The sequence below is a fragment of the Artibeus jamaicensis genome, unplaced genomic scaffold (genome assembly GCF_021234435.1).
Source record: "Artibeus jamaicensis isolate MK-2021 breed Jamaican fruit bat unplaced genomic scaffold, CSHL_Jam_final contig_233, whole genome shotgun sequence".
NCBI classification, from domain to species: Eukaryota; Metazoa; Chordata; class Mammalia; order Chiroptera; family Phyllostomidae; genus Artibeus; species Artibeus jamaicensis.
In genome coordinates this window covers 46,143,026-46,162,159 of record NW_026521486.1, presented here as the reverse complement: position 1 = coordinate 46,162,159, position 19,134 = coordinate 46,143,026, and the positions used below count along the sequence as shown (strand labels likewise).

Here is a 19,134-nt window from a genome sequence, read left to right as displayed (position 1 = left end):
TGGTCTTGGTCAGTCAGGGAACCAATTAGTGTTTCTCTATTATATCAGTGTTTCTCTCTCTCTGTGTTTTTCTTTCTTTCCCCCCCCCTTCTTCTCTCTCTCAAAGCAATGAAAAAAATGTCCTTGAGTGAGGATTAAAAACAGTAATAATAAATAAAAACACAGCCAATTTTTTTGTCCACTAGACTACAATAATGGATAGACTCCCTCTTTAGACATCATTAAAAAACAGCCTTGCTCATGGTTTCTCTGAGGGAAAATAACATACAAATAGAATCAAATTTTTGAGTAGATAATTGGGAGGCACTTTATTTTAAGACTGGAAGATGCTGCATTAATAGTAATGGTTAACATTTAGATGTGTATTATTGGTGGACAATAAATATCATTAGCACAAGTTTGCCTAACACCAGTGCCCAAGTCATTAATCACTGAAATATATCTCTCAGAGTACCTTACTGAATGCCCCCTCTTTTTTCATTGAAGTTCTTTAGACAGAGGGTTGAATTTGGGCACTGGTTTATCTTGGATATAAGATTAGAAATAAAGAATAAATAGGAATAGCCTATCTATGAGAAGTTCAGAGAGTCACTGTGGGTTCTCTGAATACCTAAGCCATACAAATCAATACAGTATTTAGCATCTTCATGAAGTGTTCTTTGGAACACTTGGCTTAAGTGTGCCCAACATAGCGACAGCCCATACTTTCCCCCAGTGTCTTTATCATGCAACCCTGGCTCCCATTTGTATAGTAGAGTCTGTAATGGCCAGAGTGGGTTTAGAAATGGGGTGGGAAACAATTAAACTTCCTCACTGCCATTCATATACCTTTTTTTTTTCTTTGTAACCTGAGGATCTCATTGTACCTTTCTGACAAAATATTTTGTTAGATTTGATGATTAGTTTGTTAGAGATGTTTATTTGTCTTTTTTTTTTTCAGTCTTGTGTTGGCCTTTGTCCTTCACTTTTGTCTAGGGAAAACAAAGAAATTGGGCAAACAACAATTTTATTACCGTTTCCTATTTTTCTGTTCTTACTAGCAGTGATGGTAATAACAACAGCTATTAATTACATCGTAGTGCAGTTGAGATTTGAATTTAGATCTGTCGGACTCTTAACATTATAGTTATAACTAGAATGTTGATTTCTTTTGATGCTGTGGGTCTGCTTGAAGAATAGGAGGAGGAAGCAGGAACAGGGAGTCCTGAGTGAACTGGAGTAGAAAGGAGTTCTGTTTTGTCGTTGATGGAAGGAAGCACACTGGAGGAGGACGTGATGGGAAGAAGGGTAGAAATTTAAAATGGAGCCAGCCAAACCTAAAAAACTTTAGTTTCTGTTACCAAAGACCTCTGGTCCTTTTTGGTTCCTTGAAGCGCTTCAGCAACTGCTGTAGTAGAAAATACATTGTTAGCATTGCTTATATAATGTGAAGCAATTTTCTGTTGTAGAGGATGGTGGTTATATCCTAGAGCTGTGCTATCCAACCAAGTTGCCAATAGCCACATTGGGCTAAGTAGATTAATTAAAACTTAAATAAAATTTAAAATTTAGTTTTTCACTTGCCACATTTCAAGTGCTTTATAGAACAGTTCCCTGTTGGGCAGCACCATTTCGGGGAACTGAACATTCTTATATACAAGAGTGCTACTGTTCACTGTAAGGGTTGGCTTGGGACTCGCACATCCATCTGTGCCGTCATTTGTATGGGGAAGTGTGTGTTAAGTTCCTGGAAACTGTTTCATGTCAATGGAACATTTTTTTTTCATTCCACATTCTAAAAGTTGATAGCTTTGATGATAAATAAAATTTTAAGGGTAGGCCATTTATTCTTCCCAAACTGTTTTATGAACATATTTGGATTAGTATTTTCAATACATAACAGAGACAGTAATAGAAAATGGCAACCCAGAAGGTAGAAGTACCTTAAAATCATTATATTAGGGATAATTGACTTAAAAGGTATTTTAGCTTGGAAAGGTACAACCTGGGAAGAGATGTTAAAGATTGAAATTTGCAAATTAAAATCATCTGAAAAGTAAGGCGTTTACCTAAAATCTAGAGTGAACATCCATTCTTAGAAATTTATTTGAGGTAAACTAAAATTAAAAGAAAATTAATTTTGATTTATAGATAATTAACTTACAGATCTTGGTGATAGGCAGTCTAGATAGAATGTGACTGCCCTGGGTGGTGTGGCTCAGTTGGGCATTGCCCTGCAAACTGAAATGTCACCAGTTTAATCCCCGGTCAGGGCACATGCTTGGTTGCGAGCCCCGTGGTCTGCCCCCATTGGGGTGACGGCAGAAGGCAACAGCATTGATGTTTTCTCTCCCTCTCTTTCTCCCTCCCTACCCCTCTTTCCAAAATAAAAAAAAATTTAAATTTAAAAAGAATGATTTCCTTCTCCCCAGATCTCTACTTACCATAATTTAAAAAAATGTGTATTACTTATGGTTATAGAGTCATAAATAGTTAACTATGAAGTTGGGTTATATCTAACTTTTCTGGAAACCACAAGGAAGGATAGTCCTGGCCACCTATAGCTTATTTCTTAGGTCCTTTATTAATCACGAATTACTGGCTAAGACCATGAATCTACTGTATTCCTATGCTCCTGTTACTGGAAGTTCAAAGCAAAACTGGTACTAAAAACCCTGGATTGTTAGATTAAGAAGTAGAGTCTAGGCAGATAGAACAGATAAACATAGGTTGCAAGTTGTTGAACTGAAATTTGAGACTTTTATCTAGTGGAAATGCTAAGACCCTATAATTTTGAATAATAAACTGGCAGTGTAGCATTATTGTTTTTTAGGTATGGAAATCATTAATGAATGAAATGTTCCAGAAGAAGCACACAACTTCTCAAAATTTGTAACACTCAGCTTTTAAAGCAGATTTCTAACATACAAGGAAAAGCAGTCTGTGATATGACTGAGGTCTCTTAGCTTCTCAGTGTTAAGCTGTTAGGTATTTTATCACATGAGTTAAAACAGAGAGACACTACTTATTGTAAAGTATAAATTATAATGATATATTAATATAAATAATATAAACTTAATGTTCTTAAGGGAGGAAATGTGAAAATAGTGTGAACTAGTCAGTGGGACATAAATTATTTAGCTACATAAAAGGATGGTATTTTACATCTTCTGAAGATTTTCTAGGTTTTAAAAATATTGTTGACTTTCCAATTAACATTTTACCACATTGAATTAACTCCAGCTTAAATATATTTTTTAAATATTGAAGATAACGGGGGAGAGGTTATAGTATGACTTCCCCCAAATAAAGAATTACACTCAATTATAGATCATACAGGAGCACAATATGACTCTAAAATCAATTAAATCGGGAAGTCGTCTAGAGCACTGTTTCCTAGGCGTTAATGAATACATATGAATTATGTACAGATCTTGATAAAAATGCAGATTCATATTCACTAGATATGGGACTGTGCCTGATGTGTCTTGCATTTGCAACAAGTTCCCTAGGTGATACTGATACTATCTTTATTTTTTATGTTAATTTATTGATTAGAGAGAAACATTGATTTGTTGTTTTCGCTTATTTATGCATTTATTGGTTGCTTTTTGTATGTGTCCTGACCAGGGATCGAACTTGCAACCTTGGTTTATTAGGATGGCACTCTGACCAACTGAACTGCCCAGCTAGGGTGATACTGTCTTGCCGAGTGAATATCAAGTAGAAAAACCTATGACTACCTGAATACTTTAATATTTTTAAATTGTATTTTTTAAAAGATTTTATTTATTTCTTTTTAGAGAGAGGGGAGGGAGGAGAAAAACATCAAACAAACGTTTGATGTGAGAGAAACATCAAACATTGACTGATTGCCTCCCCCCCAACTGGGGACCTGGCCTGCATCCTTTCTGTTCATAGACCCACACTCAGTCCACTGAACCACACCAGCTAGGGCTACCTGAATATTTTTAAAGTAATCTTCTGTCTCAGCAAGTCCATCATTTCTAGTTGCTCAGTTCAAAATACTTTGGAATTATCCTGGACTCTTTCTATTCTTTAACATATACTCTGCATTCGATCTTGTCTGCAAATTTTTATGGCTGTAGTTTGAAAACACAGCTGGAATCTGAGCACTTTCCATCATACTTGCTACTACTCTGGTACAAGCCAGTGCTTTGTGCCTCTAGATAATTCCGGTAGTCGCCGTGATGGCCTCTGCTTTTTGCTTTGCCACCTCTTCTGTTTAAAATCCCCTGTAGGCCTGTCTCACTCAAAGAAGCGAGTACCTTAGTCTTTAATATGTTGCATGATTTTAAATGTTCTGTTACCTCTGTGTCCTCATCTGCTTTTCCTTTCTTGCACTGTACTCCAGCATTAATCTGGTTTTGTTCCTTGAACACACCAGACATACTCCTCTCCTCTGCCTTTGGACTTTCATACTTGCTGTTCTTTTGCCTAGATAGAATTCAGATCTTCAGATACCTACATAACACTCTCGCTTCTTTCAGATTGCTAGGTCAGCAAGTCACTTTGTGAGAAAGGTTTTTTCTAAACACTCTGTATGAAACAGCAGCTTCTCCACTTTCTCACTTACTAACCATACTAATTGTATGGCTTTTAAAAATAATTGTATTGTTTTATTTTTCTCTACAGCACTTCTCAACATTTAACGCACTAGATATTTTACTTTGTCTCCCTTTATAGAATGTAAAGGCAGGACTTTGTGTCTTAATCAGTTCTGTACTTGGGCCATTGCCTAACAGTATGCCTGTAGCACTCACTAAACCTTTGAATAAAAGAGGTCCCACAATATATTGTTGAGCCTCTCTTTGAATACCTTCACTAATAGATTATTCTACCTCCCTGCGGAGCATCCCATTTCATTTGAAAATAACTGCTAACCTTCTCCTTAATCTTTACGTTCTTCCAGGCTAAACACTCTTATTTACTACCTTACCTTTCGGCGTATGGTGGTATGGTTTCCAGGGCTGTTACCATTCTAGTCATCTTCCCTGGACATTCATCATTTTGTTTGTCCCTAAAGAACAGCACGGGCACTAAAACAGGGGTTGTACGTGTAGGCTGAGTGAGAAGTTTTCCTCTCCTGTTTGACGTTCTACTCTTACTAAGGTAGACTGTGATTGAATTGACTCTTTTTAAGTAACTCTATTCCTGACTCATTTCTACTCTTAATCCACTAAAACCTTTAAATTATTATTATATACAATATTCTACTAAATTTGTTATCGTCTGCTTTACAGTTGGTTTTTGAACCAAAGTCATGCCTCTGCATTTCTTTTTATTTACCTAATAAAGAATATTCCCGGGCAGTGTATTCTTTTAATGTAGAAACTAGCATGCGTAAATTATTTAGGAAAACTTATTTTTAGAAGTACTTAATATACATGTGGGAAAGTGATAACAGATGAAATTAGTGATTTCTTGTGTCTAGATATTCCATAAAGTATTTGAATCGTTCATCGAGATCATGTCTTGCATCAATTCAAGAAAGAATTCTAAGAGTTGATTTAAAGAACTTTTACCTCATACCTTTGTTCCTCTTTACTAGCAAATTAATTCCCTTTCCCACATTTCTCATTTGCCTCTTGTAACCACTATTTTTCTAATTCTCTAGGCCAGAATAATCTCTGATTTCTTCCATGTATTGTTATTTTTTTTATTTAGTTATCATATCTCAGAGATTCTTGAACTCTTTAATTTCTTGCTTTTCTGTGCACTTCACTGCCAGTTATTCTAGCTATGCAAATCTCTCGGCTTCTAATGTCTCCCCACTGAAACCCATTCTGTGCTTTGCTGGCAGGTCACTCTTTTAAAAGAATCACTTACCTCACTTTTATCACGTCAGTCTTCTTCAGGGGAATCTGTAAGATCAAATTTAAACTTCTCATCAACCCTTAGAGATACCTCTATAATCTAACCTTACTTGATTTACATTGCTCTGCTTATTTGCTCTCCTTACCCCTCACTGTAATCTTTCAGATGAACCTCTTGGCATACACGCTCATCCTTCCTCAGGACAGACACATGTACTCTTACACTTTTCACTCACTCAGTCTTGTTCTTGTCAGATTGGCCTAGCTAAATGATGTTTTTTTTCCCTTTATACTTTGTTTCTCCTTTATTGCCTTGGATTCCTCCACTCATATAACCTATCACTTTTGTTGCAAAATTTAGTCCAAATTGATTTCCTTTTTTCTAAGCTCCAATTATATGTATATGTCTGACCACACAATTTATCATTTAGTCTTTGTTGCTTTAATACTTTTTAAAGGTTTTTACCTTTCAGTAAGACTGTGTGCTTGATGGCAAGGACGGTAAGAGTATACTGGATTATCCACAAAATGTACTGGCTTGTACCGTTTTCTTTCATGTGTAAATAATTTCTCACAGTTTGGGGTCTTTTATGTATTATTGGGAGAAGACATACATTAAAATTCTCTATCATAATTCACCCTATAGGAAACCTGTTTTCAAGGAGAAATGAAGAAGAGAACTGTATATACCTTAAATGTGGGAGATCAGGAGTATGAAGATATGGAAGGTAATTTTTCATTTTTATAAAGTTCTTATGTTGAAAGCAAAACTTAGTGTATCCAACTGTTTACTTGTATACATTTCAAAATATGCAAGGATTTTTATTTTTATTTATTTTTGTCCTTAAATTCTGAAATAAGCTGCCCGAATAGGAAGTGCATACATTCCACCACCACCCCCCCATGTCTTATTTTTTACTTATCAAGGTTTTTGGTTTCTTGAGCTCTTTTTCTTGTTGAATTTTTGCTTCCTACTTTTGGATGAATTACATACTTTCTCTGTTATTGTTGTCTTTTGTTTTGTTTGTAAAATAGTGGTGGTATTTTCCTGTGCTCTTAAAGTTAATTTTAATCTTTATGGCCAATAGTAGAAGAACCTTTGAACACTTTAACTCTGACCATACTGTTCTAGTTTTATAGGTTGTGGTTGTCCATCATCTTGTTTATTTTCCTAGACACCCCAAATGCTGTTTGATACAGATAGAATATTTGAGGGGGTCGTTTTTCTCCATTCCTTTTCTTCTGAAACAAAACTGTAAGTTCCTTTACTAGAAAGTCTATTGGTGATAAAGTCTAAGTTTTTGCATTTATATTTTTCTTCTCAAAACTATTCAAAGATAGATATACAATTCTGGATTGCTAGTTCCCCCCCCCCCCTTTGCACTTAATTTAGTCATTTCTTGCTATCAAGAACTCTTTTAAGCCTTGCCATACTGTTTCAGATGACCCATCTTTTCTCTCTTTTGCTCTTAATATTGTTTTCTTTATGAATGTACAGCTTTGCTGCATTGCTCTGGGCACAGGTTACTTTCATTTCTCCTGTTTGGCATATCATTTTTTATTTGTTTATTTCATCATTTCCCAGTAATTACTGCTTTAACCATTGCCTCTCCTTTATTTTTCATTTCTGGACTTCAGTTGTGTTAGACTTGGGTCTGACCTCATTTTCCAGCCTCTCTTTCATGGGTGATATCTCCTTGTGTGTCTCTTACAGTATGAGTAGTTTTCTTTCTCTTCCAGTTCACAGTTATTTTTTTTCATCTGGGTCTGGTCTGCTGTTCAGTCCTTCTATGTAGTAGTTGAAAATTCCGATATTTGAAGTCAGTGAGTATCTAAATAAATTTATAATAAATAAACATAACATGTAAATGTAAAAATAAATCTAAACAAATTCATGTTTCTGCTAATTCTTACTCAGGGCAGTTTATTTTCTCAGGTGTGGTAATGTTTGATTATGAGCTCATAAATTTAATGTGTGGAATCCTGGGGGGCCAAATGAAGGATGCTTTCCTGCAGAGGATTTGTATCTGTTTTTCCTTGAATCTGTGCTGGAACTACTGTAGCACCACTGAGGGTCTTGGCTTAACTTGGGAATCTCTCGGAAAGTTTCCTGCGGAGGTTGGTCCTAAGGATAGTCTTCAGATCTGAACACCAGTGTGGATGTTTGCTCCCAGGAAGATCCCAGATTTTCCATTTGCTTGGTGTATACTGTTCACATTTGAACTGACCATTTCTTTATTTTCGTTTCATTTTATGTTGAATTTTGGAGTTGCCTTTATTTACTTTTGAGTCAGCAATGCATAATTTTGTATGTTGGTTACATTGCTGGTGGGTGTTTAAATTAGTGCAAACCCTTAGAGGTATAACTTGGTATATCCAAATTAAAAATGTACATATGTATTGAGCTGACGTATTCATTTTAGGAATTTAATCCTATAAAAACTATTAAAATAGGAAATTACAAAGTTGTTCATTGCAGTATTGTTATAATAGCTAAAGGTTGAAAACAGGTGAATGTTCATCAGTAGGTTCAACAATACAAAAAAAAGCAAACTGGTGTGTATAGTGTTCTAGTGTTTGTGTGAAGGAGATTTGAAAGAACTTGTGTTAGGATTTGCTTGTCTATGCATTAAAACAAATCTTGGGAAGAATGGAGAGGAAACTTAACTGAAATGTTGGGTGGAACTGGATGGATGGGGGTAGATATAAGTGGGAAATTTGTCATTGTGACTTTTGTTTACTTCTAAATTTTCAAGCCATGTGATAATTTTTAAAATAAATTCATGAAAAATTCTTTTCATTCCCCTATTAAAAATATAAATTAATATTGAGAGTATTGTGCTCAAGCAATGTTTGTTATAATGTATCTAGATATAATTACTTCATAGTAGAAAGGTCCTTTATCATTATCTAGCCTATGGTATTGCCACAAACATAAGTCATTTGGCCTGGGGAACTTAAAAGGATATATGGCTGCTTTCCTTTACAGGAGAAGAAAACAAAGATAATACTGCTACCACTGTTCTGTTGTACAGTGAAGCTGACAGATGTCCTATATGTCTTAATTGCCTGTTAGAGAAGGAAGTTGGTTTTCCAGAAAGCTGTAATCATGTCTTCTGTATGACCTGTATTCTTAAATGGGCAGAGGTGAGTCTTAAATAAATTTTAAATATTACATATTTTAGTTTCTTGTCATGATTTCATTCTCCCTAGTCTAAAGATTTGATGCTCCTTTTCATAAATTATTTCACGGTAATATGTGTTCCCCCTACTTTGGAAGAATTTCCCTGAATTATTCAAATTCTGTCAGTATATTCAGGTATTGTTCTTTTATAAAAAATTTAAATATATGCCTTAAAAATTTTTAATAACTTTATAGGTATAACAGATTAAGTATTCTTTTCTGGTAGAAATATAGTTACTCATCTTCAGTGTATTTGATCATCTTGGGATAATATCTCTTTACTACTAATATGTTCTGTCTGCTTCGTGTTTTATATTTTCCAGAGAATTTTTACATAGATTATTTGATTTCTTGTTTATAGCAGCCTTGTGGGATAACCAGTGCAGATGTAATAATGCCCTTCCATTTTGCAGATGAGGAAATTTGGATTTTTGCGTTCTGTAACTTGGCCAAGGTTTCAAAGCTTAAAAAGCAGAAATGAATTTAGAACTGCACTTTCTAATTTAGTCTGAATTAATTTCAGAGTCTGAGTTATAGAGATATTACTGAATTTCTTCATAGATTGTAAATTATTAAAAAACAACACTTGCAGACTTTAATGTATTTATTGTGTTGATTCAATTTGGGCCTACATAATACTGGTACTGGTCATAGTACTGGTACACTGAATATTCATTATAAGGCCCATTGTTATGGGTTATGAAATAATTCATTGTCATATTGATGCTGTATGTTCAGAATTAGTACTTTGTCAGTGTATAAGTATTGGTAAAGGAGGCAAATGTCAAATATTATTAACATTAATTACATTCAAGTTGTTTGACATCGCTAAACACATTGGAATTACTGTATTTTTCAGACTATAAGATGGACTCCCCCCAGTTTGGGAGGAAAGGGGGGTGCATCGTATATTCTGAATATAGTTTACCTGACTGTGGGGGCGGGGTACAGCAGCCTATGTTATTTATGTTGTTAAATATTTTACCACATTTTTTGCTTCAAAAAATTATTTTTCTATTTTCCTCCTCTAAAACCTAGGTGTGTCTTATGGTCTGGTGTGTCTTATAGTCCTAAAATACGGTATTCACTGATTATGTAATTGGGGCCTCAGAGTTCTACTCATATTTTTATAAGTAGCATGGAGAGGAGAACATAACTACACTGACTATAACTGAGGTTTGGGGGAAGGAGAACAAGATTTCTACCAGTTGAATTTGTAGTCCTATACTTGGAAACAGTTCTGTTTAGATTAAAACCTAAACTGGTCTTTGGTGGAAAGGGACTAAGGATAGGTGAAAATGTATTTAGGGGGAAAGTATTTTGAGTTTAATTTAATTACTTGATATAATTATAGATCTCTGTGTTTGCAGGAGCATTGACTAATGAAATAAGAATGCTTATTCTCAAAGGTGACTTTTTTTTTTTACTCTTCTGGTCCCAAGATTATGGCCAGAGGGATAGCACTGTCACCAAGAATAATTTGGAGGTTGCCAAGGACTTGTTTTAAAGTGTTTTCAAGTCTGACCGAGAACTCTGACATTTAGAAAACAAACAAAGAAGAAGAATGCCTGTTCTCCACCACCCAACTAAAGATTTCATCTGTGATGAGTTTAGTGCATCTGGGTTTGCTTTGTGATGAAATGTTTCTAAACAGAGATCTGCTTCCAGTAGAGAAGCAGTGTTACCGGATGGGCAGAAGGCTCCAATTTAGTGCTTTTCATGAGATTGTATTTGGTGACTGCATAATTGTGAAGTTTAGCAATACAATCTGAGTATGCTTTTTTCTCTAAAAATTAGAATTTGTAAAAGAAAGACGATTCTCCATCCTTCCTTATACTCTACATCAAGGGTGTCCAACTCATTTTCACCAGGGGCCTTCTAATGTAATTTCAACTCCTTAACAGTTAAGGGGTAGTTACATTTATACAGTCCTAAAATTATTTTGGCCCTTTGAAGGCAACCGTGAGGCTGATGTGGCCCCCGGTGTAAATGAGTTGGATACCCCTACTCTACTTTCATACAACCATAAACTTGACTGTGGTGTACATGTTCCTGGTTTCTCTGGAGTATATATCTAGAAGTGGAACTACTGGGTTATACACTATGTATATATTTAACCCTACTAGACAGAGCTAAACTTACCTCTGCTTTTAACTCTTGTTGAATATTTTTAAGTTGAAAAACTTGATAACATACATAATGTTGCAGTCGACACCTTTCTTGCATGTAATACTTCTTTTATGTTACTCTTGCATATAAACATTTTGTTGAAGCTACATTGGTTTTAAAAGAGTACTTATCTGCTCTACTACCATTGTGACTAAATTGTGATGGGGTAGGGTGTTGTGGTAAACAAAAGTAATTAACCTTGAAAGTGGAGAGTAAACAGAATATTCTGAATTATTTTATTGTCCTTAATGGGGATAGCAGCCATCAGATCAGTTAAATAAACCATTATTAAAGTGGTAAGAAGAGTACAATCTACTAATAAATTGCTTAAGTAAAAAATGAATACTGTTTAACAAAATCATTTAGTCTCTGAACTAAATTTTTAGTTTGACTCTTTTATTAGTATGATAAAAATTAGATGTGTTTTGAAGTATGTATATATATATATATATACACACACACACACTTTAAAAATATTTTATTTATTTTTAGAGAGAGGGGAAGGGAAGGAGGAAGAGTGGGAGAGACACATCAGTGTGTGGTTGCCCCCCATGCGTCCCTACTGGGGACCTGGCCTGCAACCCAGGCATGCGCCCTGACTGGGAACGGAACAGGTCCATGCTCAGTCTACTGAGCCACACCACCCAGGGCTACACACACACACACACACACACACACACACACACACACACACACACATACTTTGACAAATAGAATCAGATTTTAGATTCACTAGTGTTTTTTTCCATGGCTGTTAGTTATTAATCTCTTTCTTCTCAATTTCCTCAAACCTGTCCTGTTTTTGTTTGTTTCTTTGTTTTTTATCCTCACCCAAGGACATGCTCATTGATTTTAGAGAGAGGGGAAGAAAGGGGGAGAAAGAGGGAGAGAAAGGGAGAGTAACATCAACCAGCTGCCTCTCTTGTGTGCCCTAACCTGGGACTGAACCCATAACCCAGGTATGTGCCCTGACTGGGAACCGAACCTGTGACCTCTTGGTTTATGGGACAACAATGTTCCAACCAACTGAGCCACACCAGACAGGACTCAAACCCCTCCTGCTTTTAAAGAGAAGGCATGCAGTTTACTTTGGAATTCAGGATTAGGAAGTAAATGTCTATATTCACAGTCTACTAATTGTCCAGGCCCTATGCTAATATTCTTTGATTTAAATCATTGTCAGTGTTTATTTGATATTCAAGGCAAGGATTCTGAATGCTAATTTGTTTCTAAGTACCTCAAGGGATAGCCTGAAATTAAAATAATTTTAAGAAATTGATCTGTAATTTAAATTTTTACTAATGTTCATTTCTAGTAGGAAGGTAGAAAATGAAGTGAAATTTCTTTTAAGAGTTTATTTATTTATTTTTAGAGAGAAGGGAAGGAAGAGACAGAGAGGGAGAGAAAGAAACATCAGTGTGTGGTTGCCTCTTATGTGTCCCCCACTGGGGACCTGGCCTGCAACCCAGGCATGTGCCCTGACCAGGAATCAAACCAGCAACCCTTTGGTTCACAGGCCGGCATTCAGTCCACTGAGCCACACCAGGTAGGGCCAAAGTGAGATTTATAGTGGTTGGATATATACATAGTAAGAAAACTACAAAATATATGCAGGGTCATTTTTCTAGTCTTACGTGTCTTTCAGAAATGTATCTGTTCTGTCTGAAAACTTGTGCTTAAGGTTCATTGAAATATGATTCAGAGTAGATATCAAGAACCAGAAAGAAGGACTCATTTATCTTCCCTTTAATATTTTAGGCATGAAGAAATTCTGCTTTGTAAGGAACAAGTAAAGTTAAGGTATATAAAAATCTAATGTATTTGTTTTGGACACATTCCTGAAAGTCTTGTGTTTTTGAAGTCTCTATATCCAAAGTTAATTTCAGTCTTATCATGCTCTAAAATTTTGGTTTGTGGTTATTTAAAACAAAAGCCAGGTAAGGACTTTAAAGTGATTAAATAACTGAACTTAGTCTTTAGGTATTTCATAGAATCCACTTTAGAGCAAAAAGATTCAGAATAATGGAACCTGTGGTGGCCTAAATGTCCCATGGCCTAATTGCCTGCCTTTAAGGACACTAGAGCAAATTCAGGTTAAGCATGTCCACTATAACTATGTTTAATTTCAAGGAACTCATAATAAGCCTTTTGGTTTATGAAATTATAGAAATAGAATATTGAACTAAACAAAGACACAGTAGTCAACCCTTAAAGAGAGTTGAAATTTTTGTTAAAGGATCAATATTACAGCCTAGAATCTGAAGTTAAACAAAAGAAAGCCTTTAAACTGATGAAATATGTATAGAGCCAATATACTAAGTTTATCAGCCACTCAGAGTTGTTACCCACACTGTGAGCAAAAACACAATCTAAACATATGGTAAACTTGCACATAAGTTTGTCTGAACTTGCACATTTTAAAGTACAGTCATACACTGCATGATGTCATTTTGGTCAATTACGGACTGCATTCACAACAGTGGTCCAGTAAGACTCTACTGGAGTGGGAAAATTCTCTTGCTTTAAAGTCATAGCCATCACAGTGTTGTAGCACAACGCATTTCTCACATGTTTGTGGTGGTGCTAGTGTAAACAAACCCTCTGCACGCCAGTCATATAAAAGAACAGCAATACAGTTATGTACTGTACATAATACTTGATGATACAACAAGCAACTGTGTTACTGGTTTATGATTTACTATACTGTACTTTTTTTTTTTAAGAGAGGGGGGAAGGGAAGGAGAGAGAAACATCAACCAGTTGCCTCTCGCGAGTGCTCCAACTGGGGACTGAATCTACAACCCAGACAATGTGTCCTGACCAGGAATCAAACCTGTGGCTTTTTGGTTTATGGGATGACACTCCAGCCAACTGAGCCACATTGGCCAGGGCTGTGCTATACTTTTTATTGTTATTTTAGAATGTACTCTATTAAAAAAAGTTTGCTATAAAACAGTATGCTGTGTTAAACTGGCAGAAGTCTCATACATTTTGTGAGTACATTCTCTTAAGTGCATCAGTTTTTCTTGTGCTTAATTTAGTCTCTGTTTTGTACTGTGACGTGCTTTGCTATATGGGCTTATAGCCTAGGAGCAAGAGGCTGCACCATAGATTGTAGGTGTGTAGTAGGCTAGACCATGTAGGTTTGTGTAACAGTCACAGAATGACGCATTTTTCAGAATGTGTCCCCACTGTTAACATGTGACTGTCAGTAATCAGAAAGGGGAAGGCTAGAGAAGTCTGACACATGGCTGTAGTGGTGACAGCTCATCATAATGAAGAGTCTTCACAGATCGGAAAATACCCTGTTCTCTCTCTCTCTCTCTCTCTCTCTCTCTCTCACACACACACACACACACACACACACACAGGTTCAGAAGATAAAATTTATGACTTGGCAGGTTGCCAAGAAGTGGTTAAACTTTTGGCCCTGAAACAGTTAATGTTTGAGGACTTGGAAATGGTTCATACTTGTTCAAGAGTTTTTACTTTATTTAAAGGGACATGTGATAATATATGTGATTTTGAGGTTCTTGAGTTCTTTTATCTTTTAAATAATACAAAACATTTTTCTTGAAATAATTTTTAAATGTCATTACCTTTCTTACTATAAATAAATTATCCTTTCTCAGATTATTTACCTCAGTCTTCTATTTCATATCGAATTCTGACAGCTTCAGTTTGAGAAAGTGAGGTTAATGAAATCAGAATTGGACAGTTGGCAAAGGTATGTTTTCTCATGAGACTAGAAATGAAGAGAGTCTTACTATGGTGATGTACAGTTCTTGAAGAAGTCAAACAACAGTGTTCAATACAGACAGGTGAGGAGTACATTTTTTAATTAGTAATATATCAAAAATCAAAATATGACTGACAGTCTTAACTACTGATGTATTTTACATACAGATATTCCTTTATACTGTGAATATAAATCTATACATTATCCTGGTGATTATGTAATTTTTTAATTATATAATTCCAAGTTTTATTGTCTGGATTTTTTCAATCAGTTCTTCCTATAATTTTAATTTTTCTTTATTCCTGAACTAAAGCAAACCTCTCTGTTATCTAGTTCTCTGTGAATAGTAATAATTTAAATACCTGTGGAATGTTACTATTAGTACTTACCTTTATAATTTGTAAAGCATTGTCAAATACATTATTTGATTTAATTATTACAACCTGTGCAATAGGTGATTCAGGGTTGTTTCTCTTTATCCTTAAAGTGGATTAAAGAGGTTGGTAGTTCTGATTTCTCCAGAAATTAAATTTGTGACTTAATTTTTTTCAAATCCCCCATTGTTTTCACCTTGTAGATTAATCCTCTGGTAAAACCCTTAATAGAACAAAGAAAATTTTTACATTTTGAACACTCATTACCTACAGCATACATGTAATAGACTTTCATTTCATAGTTGGTTTTTACCAGTTGGATAAATTAATGTATATTTCTATGTAGCCTTATTTTAAATAGCAGATTTTGTGAAATGATTTATACAGGTATTTTACAGAATTTTCTGTTTTTATATTAGAAAAAGAAAGTCTTAACTATTAAATATCAAAATAAGTTAAAATTAAAAGCAGTTCTACCCAACTGTTGTGTATGTAAGAACCTGAAAGATTTCCTTTATTTTTATTTATTTTTTAATATTTTATTTATTTTTAGAGAGAAGGGAAGGGAAGGAGAAAGAGTGGGAGAGAAACATCAATGTGTGGTTGTCTCTCATGTGTCCCCTACTAGGGACCTGGTCTGCAACCCAGGCATGTGCCCTGACTGGGAATCAAACCAGAGACCCTTTGCTTCACAGGCCTGTGCTCAGTCCACTGAGCTACACCAGCCAGGGCAAGATTTCCTTTAAGTAATTAGAGAAAATGCCTTCTCAGTGTTAATTTTGTCACTGATACCCATTTGACTTTTAAGTATACATTCCTGAAATCTGTGATGAAGACTCACAGTTTCACTAATATGGATTGACAAGGGCTGTCTTGAAAGAACTAGTTAAATGTGGTAGGGAACATGTAGGCTGACTACAGGTTGAACACTTTCTTTGGAGGTCCAGGCTAGGTATCTTGGAACCATCAACTTAAAAAGGATGTCCTGGTAAATAAATAGCTTTAAAATAAGCACCGACCTCTAATAGTGTGCATTTCTAAATCATCTTGATTGATTTTGAACCGCAGTTTTATATAATGTGCTATGTTTATTAGTAGCAGAGATAGATGTAGAGATTCCCATGAACATACAAACCTTGCTGTAAGCATAGGTACTGAGATTTAGTCTTTAAGCACTTAACACTTGCTCTTCTCTCTCTAGGAGGGGCTATCTGTAGGCAGCCTTTGTGATTGAGGATAGAGCAGCAGCAGGAAGCAAGAAATATTAGAAATCAAGAATCCTGAATTCCCAAATAAGGAAGGTTTCCTCTTCTTACATTTAAATATGGGTTTGTCTGAGCTGGGAATTTACAACGCTTCAGAATACTAGGGTATGTTTTAATTGAAATCATTAGGAAGATTTTTGTTCTATCAAAATTGCCTCCTTAGCTGATACAATCTTAGTACAGAGCATTCACAGTAAAATGTGAGCTTTGTTTTAAAATACACATTACACTGTAAAGCAATGATCAAATTCTGTTATATTTTGTAGCTGTATCACAAAGTTGAATGTGATATTGGACTACTTTCATTATGACAGTAAGCAAATTAGATAATTTAAAAATTACTGAAATGAAAGCCATGTTGATTTAAATACATGACTAATTAAGGATATTTTTGTTGTATATAAGGAATCAAATGGTAAATGATCAAGGGGTATTTATTTTGTTGTTTATAAGTAAAAAAGAAAATTTGGGACAATTTTCTCCTCAGCTAAAATTATGTTTAGTAGAATAGGTATGTGTATTAGTTAAAAAATTTTGACACTAGTTTTAAATGTGAATTTTTAAAACCACACAACTCAAAAACAAAATTAGTAGAAAAAAACTCTGAAAACTAAGATTAAAATGTCTGGATTTTTTAAATGGGTATCTGCTGGATCTACGGGTGAAGTACCTTTGGAACTGCCTTAGAATTAGGGCAGTGTGAACAATTTTTAAAATATTTATTTGTAAAACTTTTTCGTCTCGTTTTGTATAATTTTATGCCTTTGTATCTATTGATGGTGTCCTTGAACTTGTATCGAAGCAGTTCTGTACTTTCCTTACAGTAGACATTTAACAAAGAAAATTAAGGATCTACTTAAATTTTTTAAATCTGTTTTTAATTGATTGAAGTATGCTATAAAGACTTAATTTAGAATAACTGAATTTCTTTTCTGTTACCTCTTTGAAATGCTTTGCTAAACTGTTCTGTGGTCAGAAATGGATATCATCATTTCTCAGTAGCCAATAGCAAAGGTATTTTGACTATGCTAGGTAGCTTGTTTTCCAACCTGTGCTTTTGTTAACTTGGAGGGGATAACTTGGTTTTAAGAAATTTTTCTCATGGCTGAGACGGAGTCAGAGAAAATCTATTAACTTATTTTGTAGTGTGAACTAGATTATTTTTAGGAAATATAAGTATATGCATGCAGGTTGTAATAATAGCAGTGATTTTCCAACTACTTTTTTTTTCTTTTTATAATAACAGTGGAAACCTTCAGATGAAGCCTTAGACAAATCTATGCTAATTATGCTTAAGTAAAAAAGAATAAAAACAAAATCTTACTCAAAGATTTGTTTGAATCTTTGAGTAAGATTTGTTTGAATCTTACCCCATTGTTTGAAATAGACTGGAATGGAATAGTTAAGGTTAAAGCTGTCAGTTTGAACATTGTAAAGGAAAAAGTGTCATTTAGCTGAGGTCAACAGAGGAAATTTAATAAAGAAGAAAGTGGGATTGTGGAATTTTAGAGTTTTTGAAAGATTCAGTGCATCTGATACAGAATAAATTTTTTGAACACAGAGTGGCTTTCTTTGTATCTTAGTAAGTATTACATATTGTAATAGATACAATAAAATGACAGACTTTACTTTTTACATGTCATGAACTTCTGCAAGTCCAACAAAAAGTCATGAGGAACTCATGTCTCTCACATGTGTATGTAACGCATACATCACAGTGAGGGCTGTCTTTCTGTTAATGGGCTAGGCTTTTTTATTGTTGGTCCAGTAAACCTAGTTGGCGGAGTTTATACAATACTTAGTATATATTACACACTCTTCTAAGAATTTCAATTCCTTTTTTCCCATAAATGCTTTAGAAATAAGTTATATTATTAACCCCATTTTCACTAGTATGGTAACTGAGACACGGGGGCTATGTGACTTGCACAGGGTTACATCCAAGGACAAATACGAAAGTACAATGTAAATCCAGAGCCTCTACACATTGTCTTAATAGCTTTTAGCAAATGTTTTTACATTGAAGGAAACACATTTTCATTTATTATTTTATCTTTTTAGGAATGTTTATCAAAATTTACCTTTAATAGAAATTAAATATATTTTGAAACTTTATAAAAATGAGTACTTGAAAGTTTGTACTTATTCTTTTGAATTATAAATGTATTAACATAACCTCTAGACTAAGAATTACATACAGTAAATGCTAATGTGGTAAATACAACCACATAATTCTGATGTTGAGTTCTTTGAACTAGAATTGCTCTTGGCAGTGCATTATTAAAAAGATGTGGACACCTTTATCACTACTTGTAGTAAAGCTTAAGGTCAAGTTTTCTGTGGGGAAAGTAGCATCGCCTTAAATCCATAGTACTTAAAAGTAAGCAGAGCTGGATTCTATCATCTGAACCAATTTAATATATAGTAAGGTCATATTTCCTAATTCAGATGTGGTTAAATCATTTTATCAAGGCTTACTTACTTAACTTTAACAGAGTAATAAAAAGAACTCAATTTATATTTTGGCTGCTCCAAAATGAGTTGCAAGCTTTGTGAAAATATATAGTCACTGGCCTCACATAGTCTG

General features: G+C 34.7%; 1 protein-coding gene and 1 long non-coding RNA gene across 4 annotated transcripts in view; both read left to right on the top strand.

Annotated features, from left to right (window-relative positions):
• SCAF11 (SR-related CTD associated factor 11) overlaps window positions 1-19,134 on the top strand; it is a 66,154-nt gene that overhangs the window by 24,079 nt on the left and 22,941 nt on the right. For all 3 annotated transcript variants that reach the window (XM_037162313.2, XM_037162311.2, XM_037162310.2), the window contains exons 3-4: window positions 6,463-6,544; window positions 8,806-8,963. In XM_037162313.2, coding sequence (XP_037018208.2) covers window positions 6,484-6,544; window positions 8,806-8,963 — 219 coding nt within the window. In that variant the 5' untranslated portion in view covers window positions 6,463-6,483. The remainder of the gene's footprint in view (window positions 1-6,462; window positions 6,545-8,805; window positions 8,964-19,134) is intronic.
• LOC119061687 (uncharacterized) lies at window positions 8,970-18,572 on the top strand. Its single transcript, XR_005084835.2, has 3 exons — window positions 8,970-12,969; window positions 14,844-14,990; window positions 16,484-18,572. It is a non-coding gene; the product is annotated as an uncharacterized LOC119061687 (long non-coding RNA).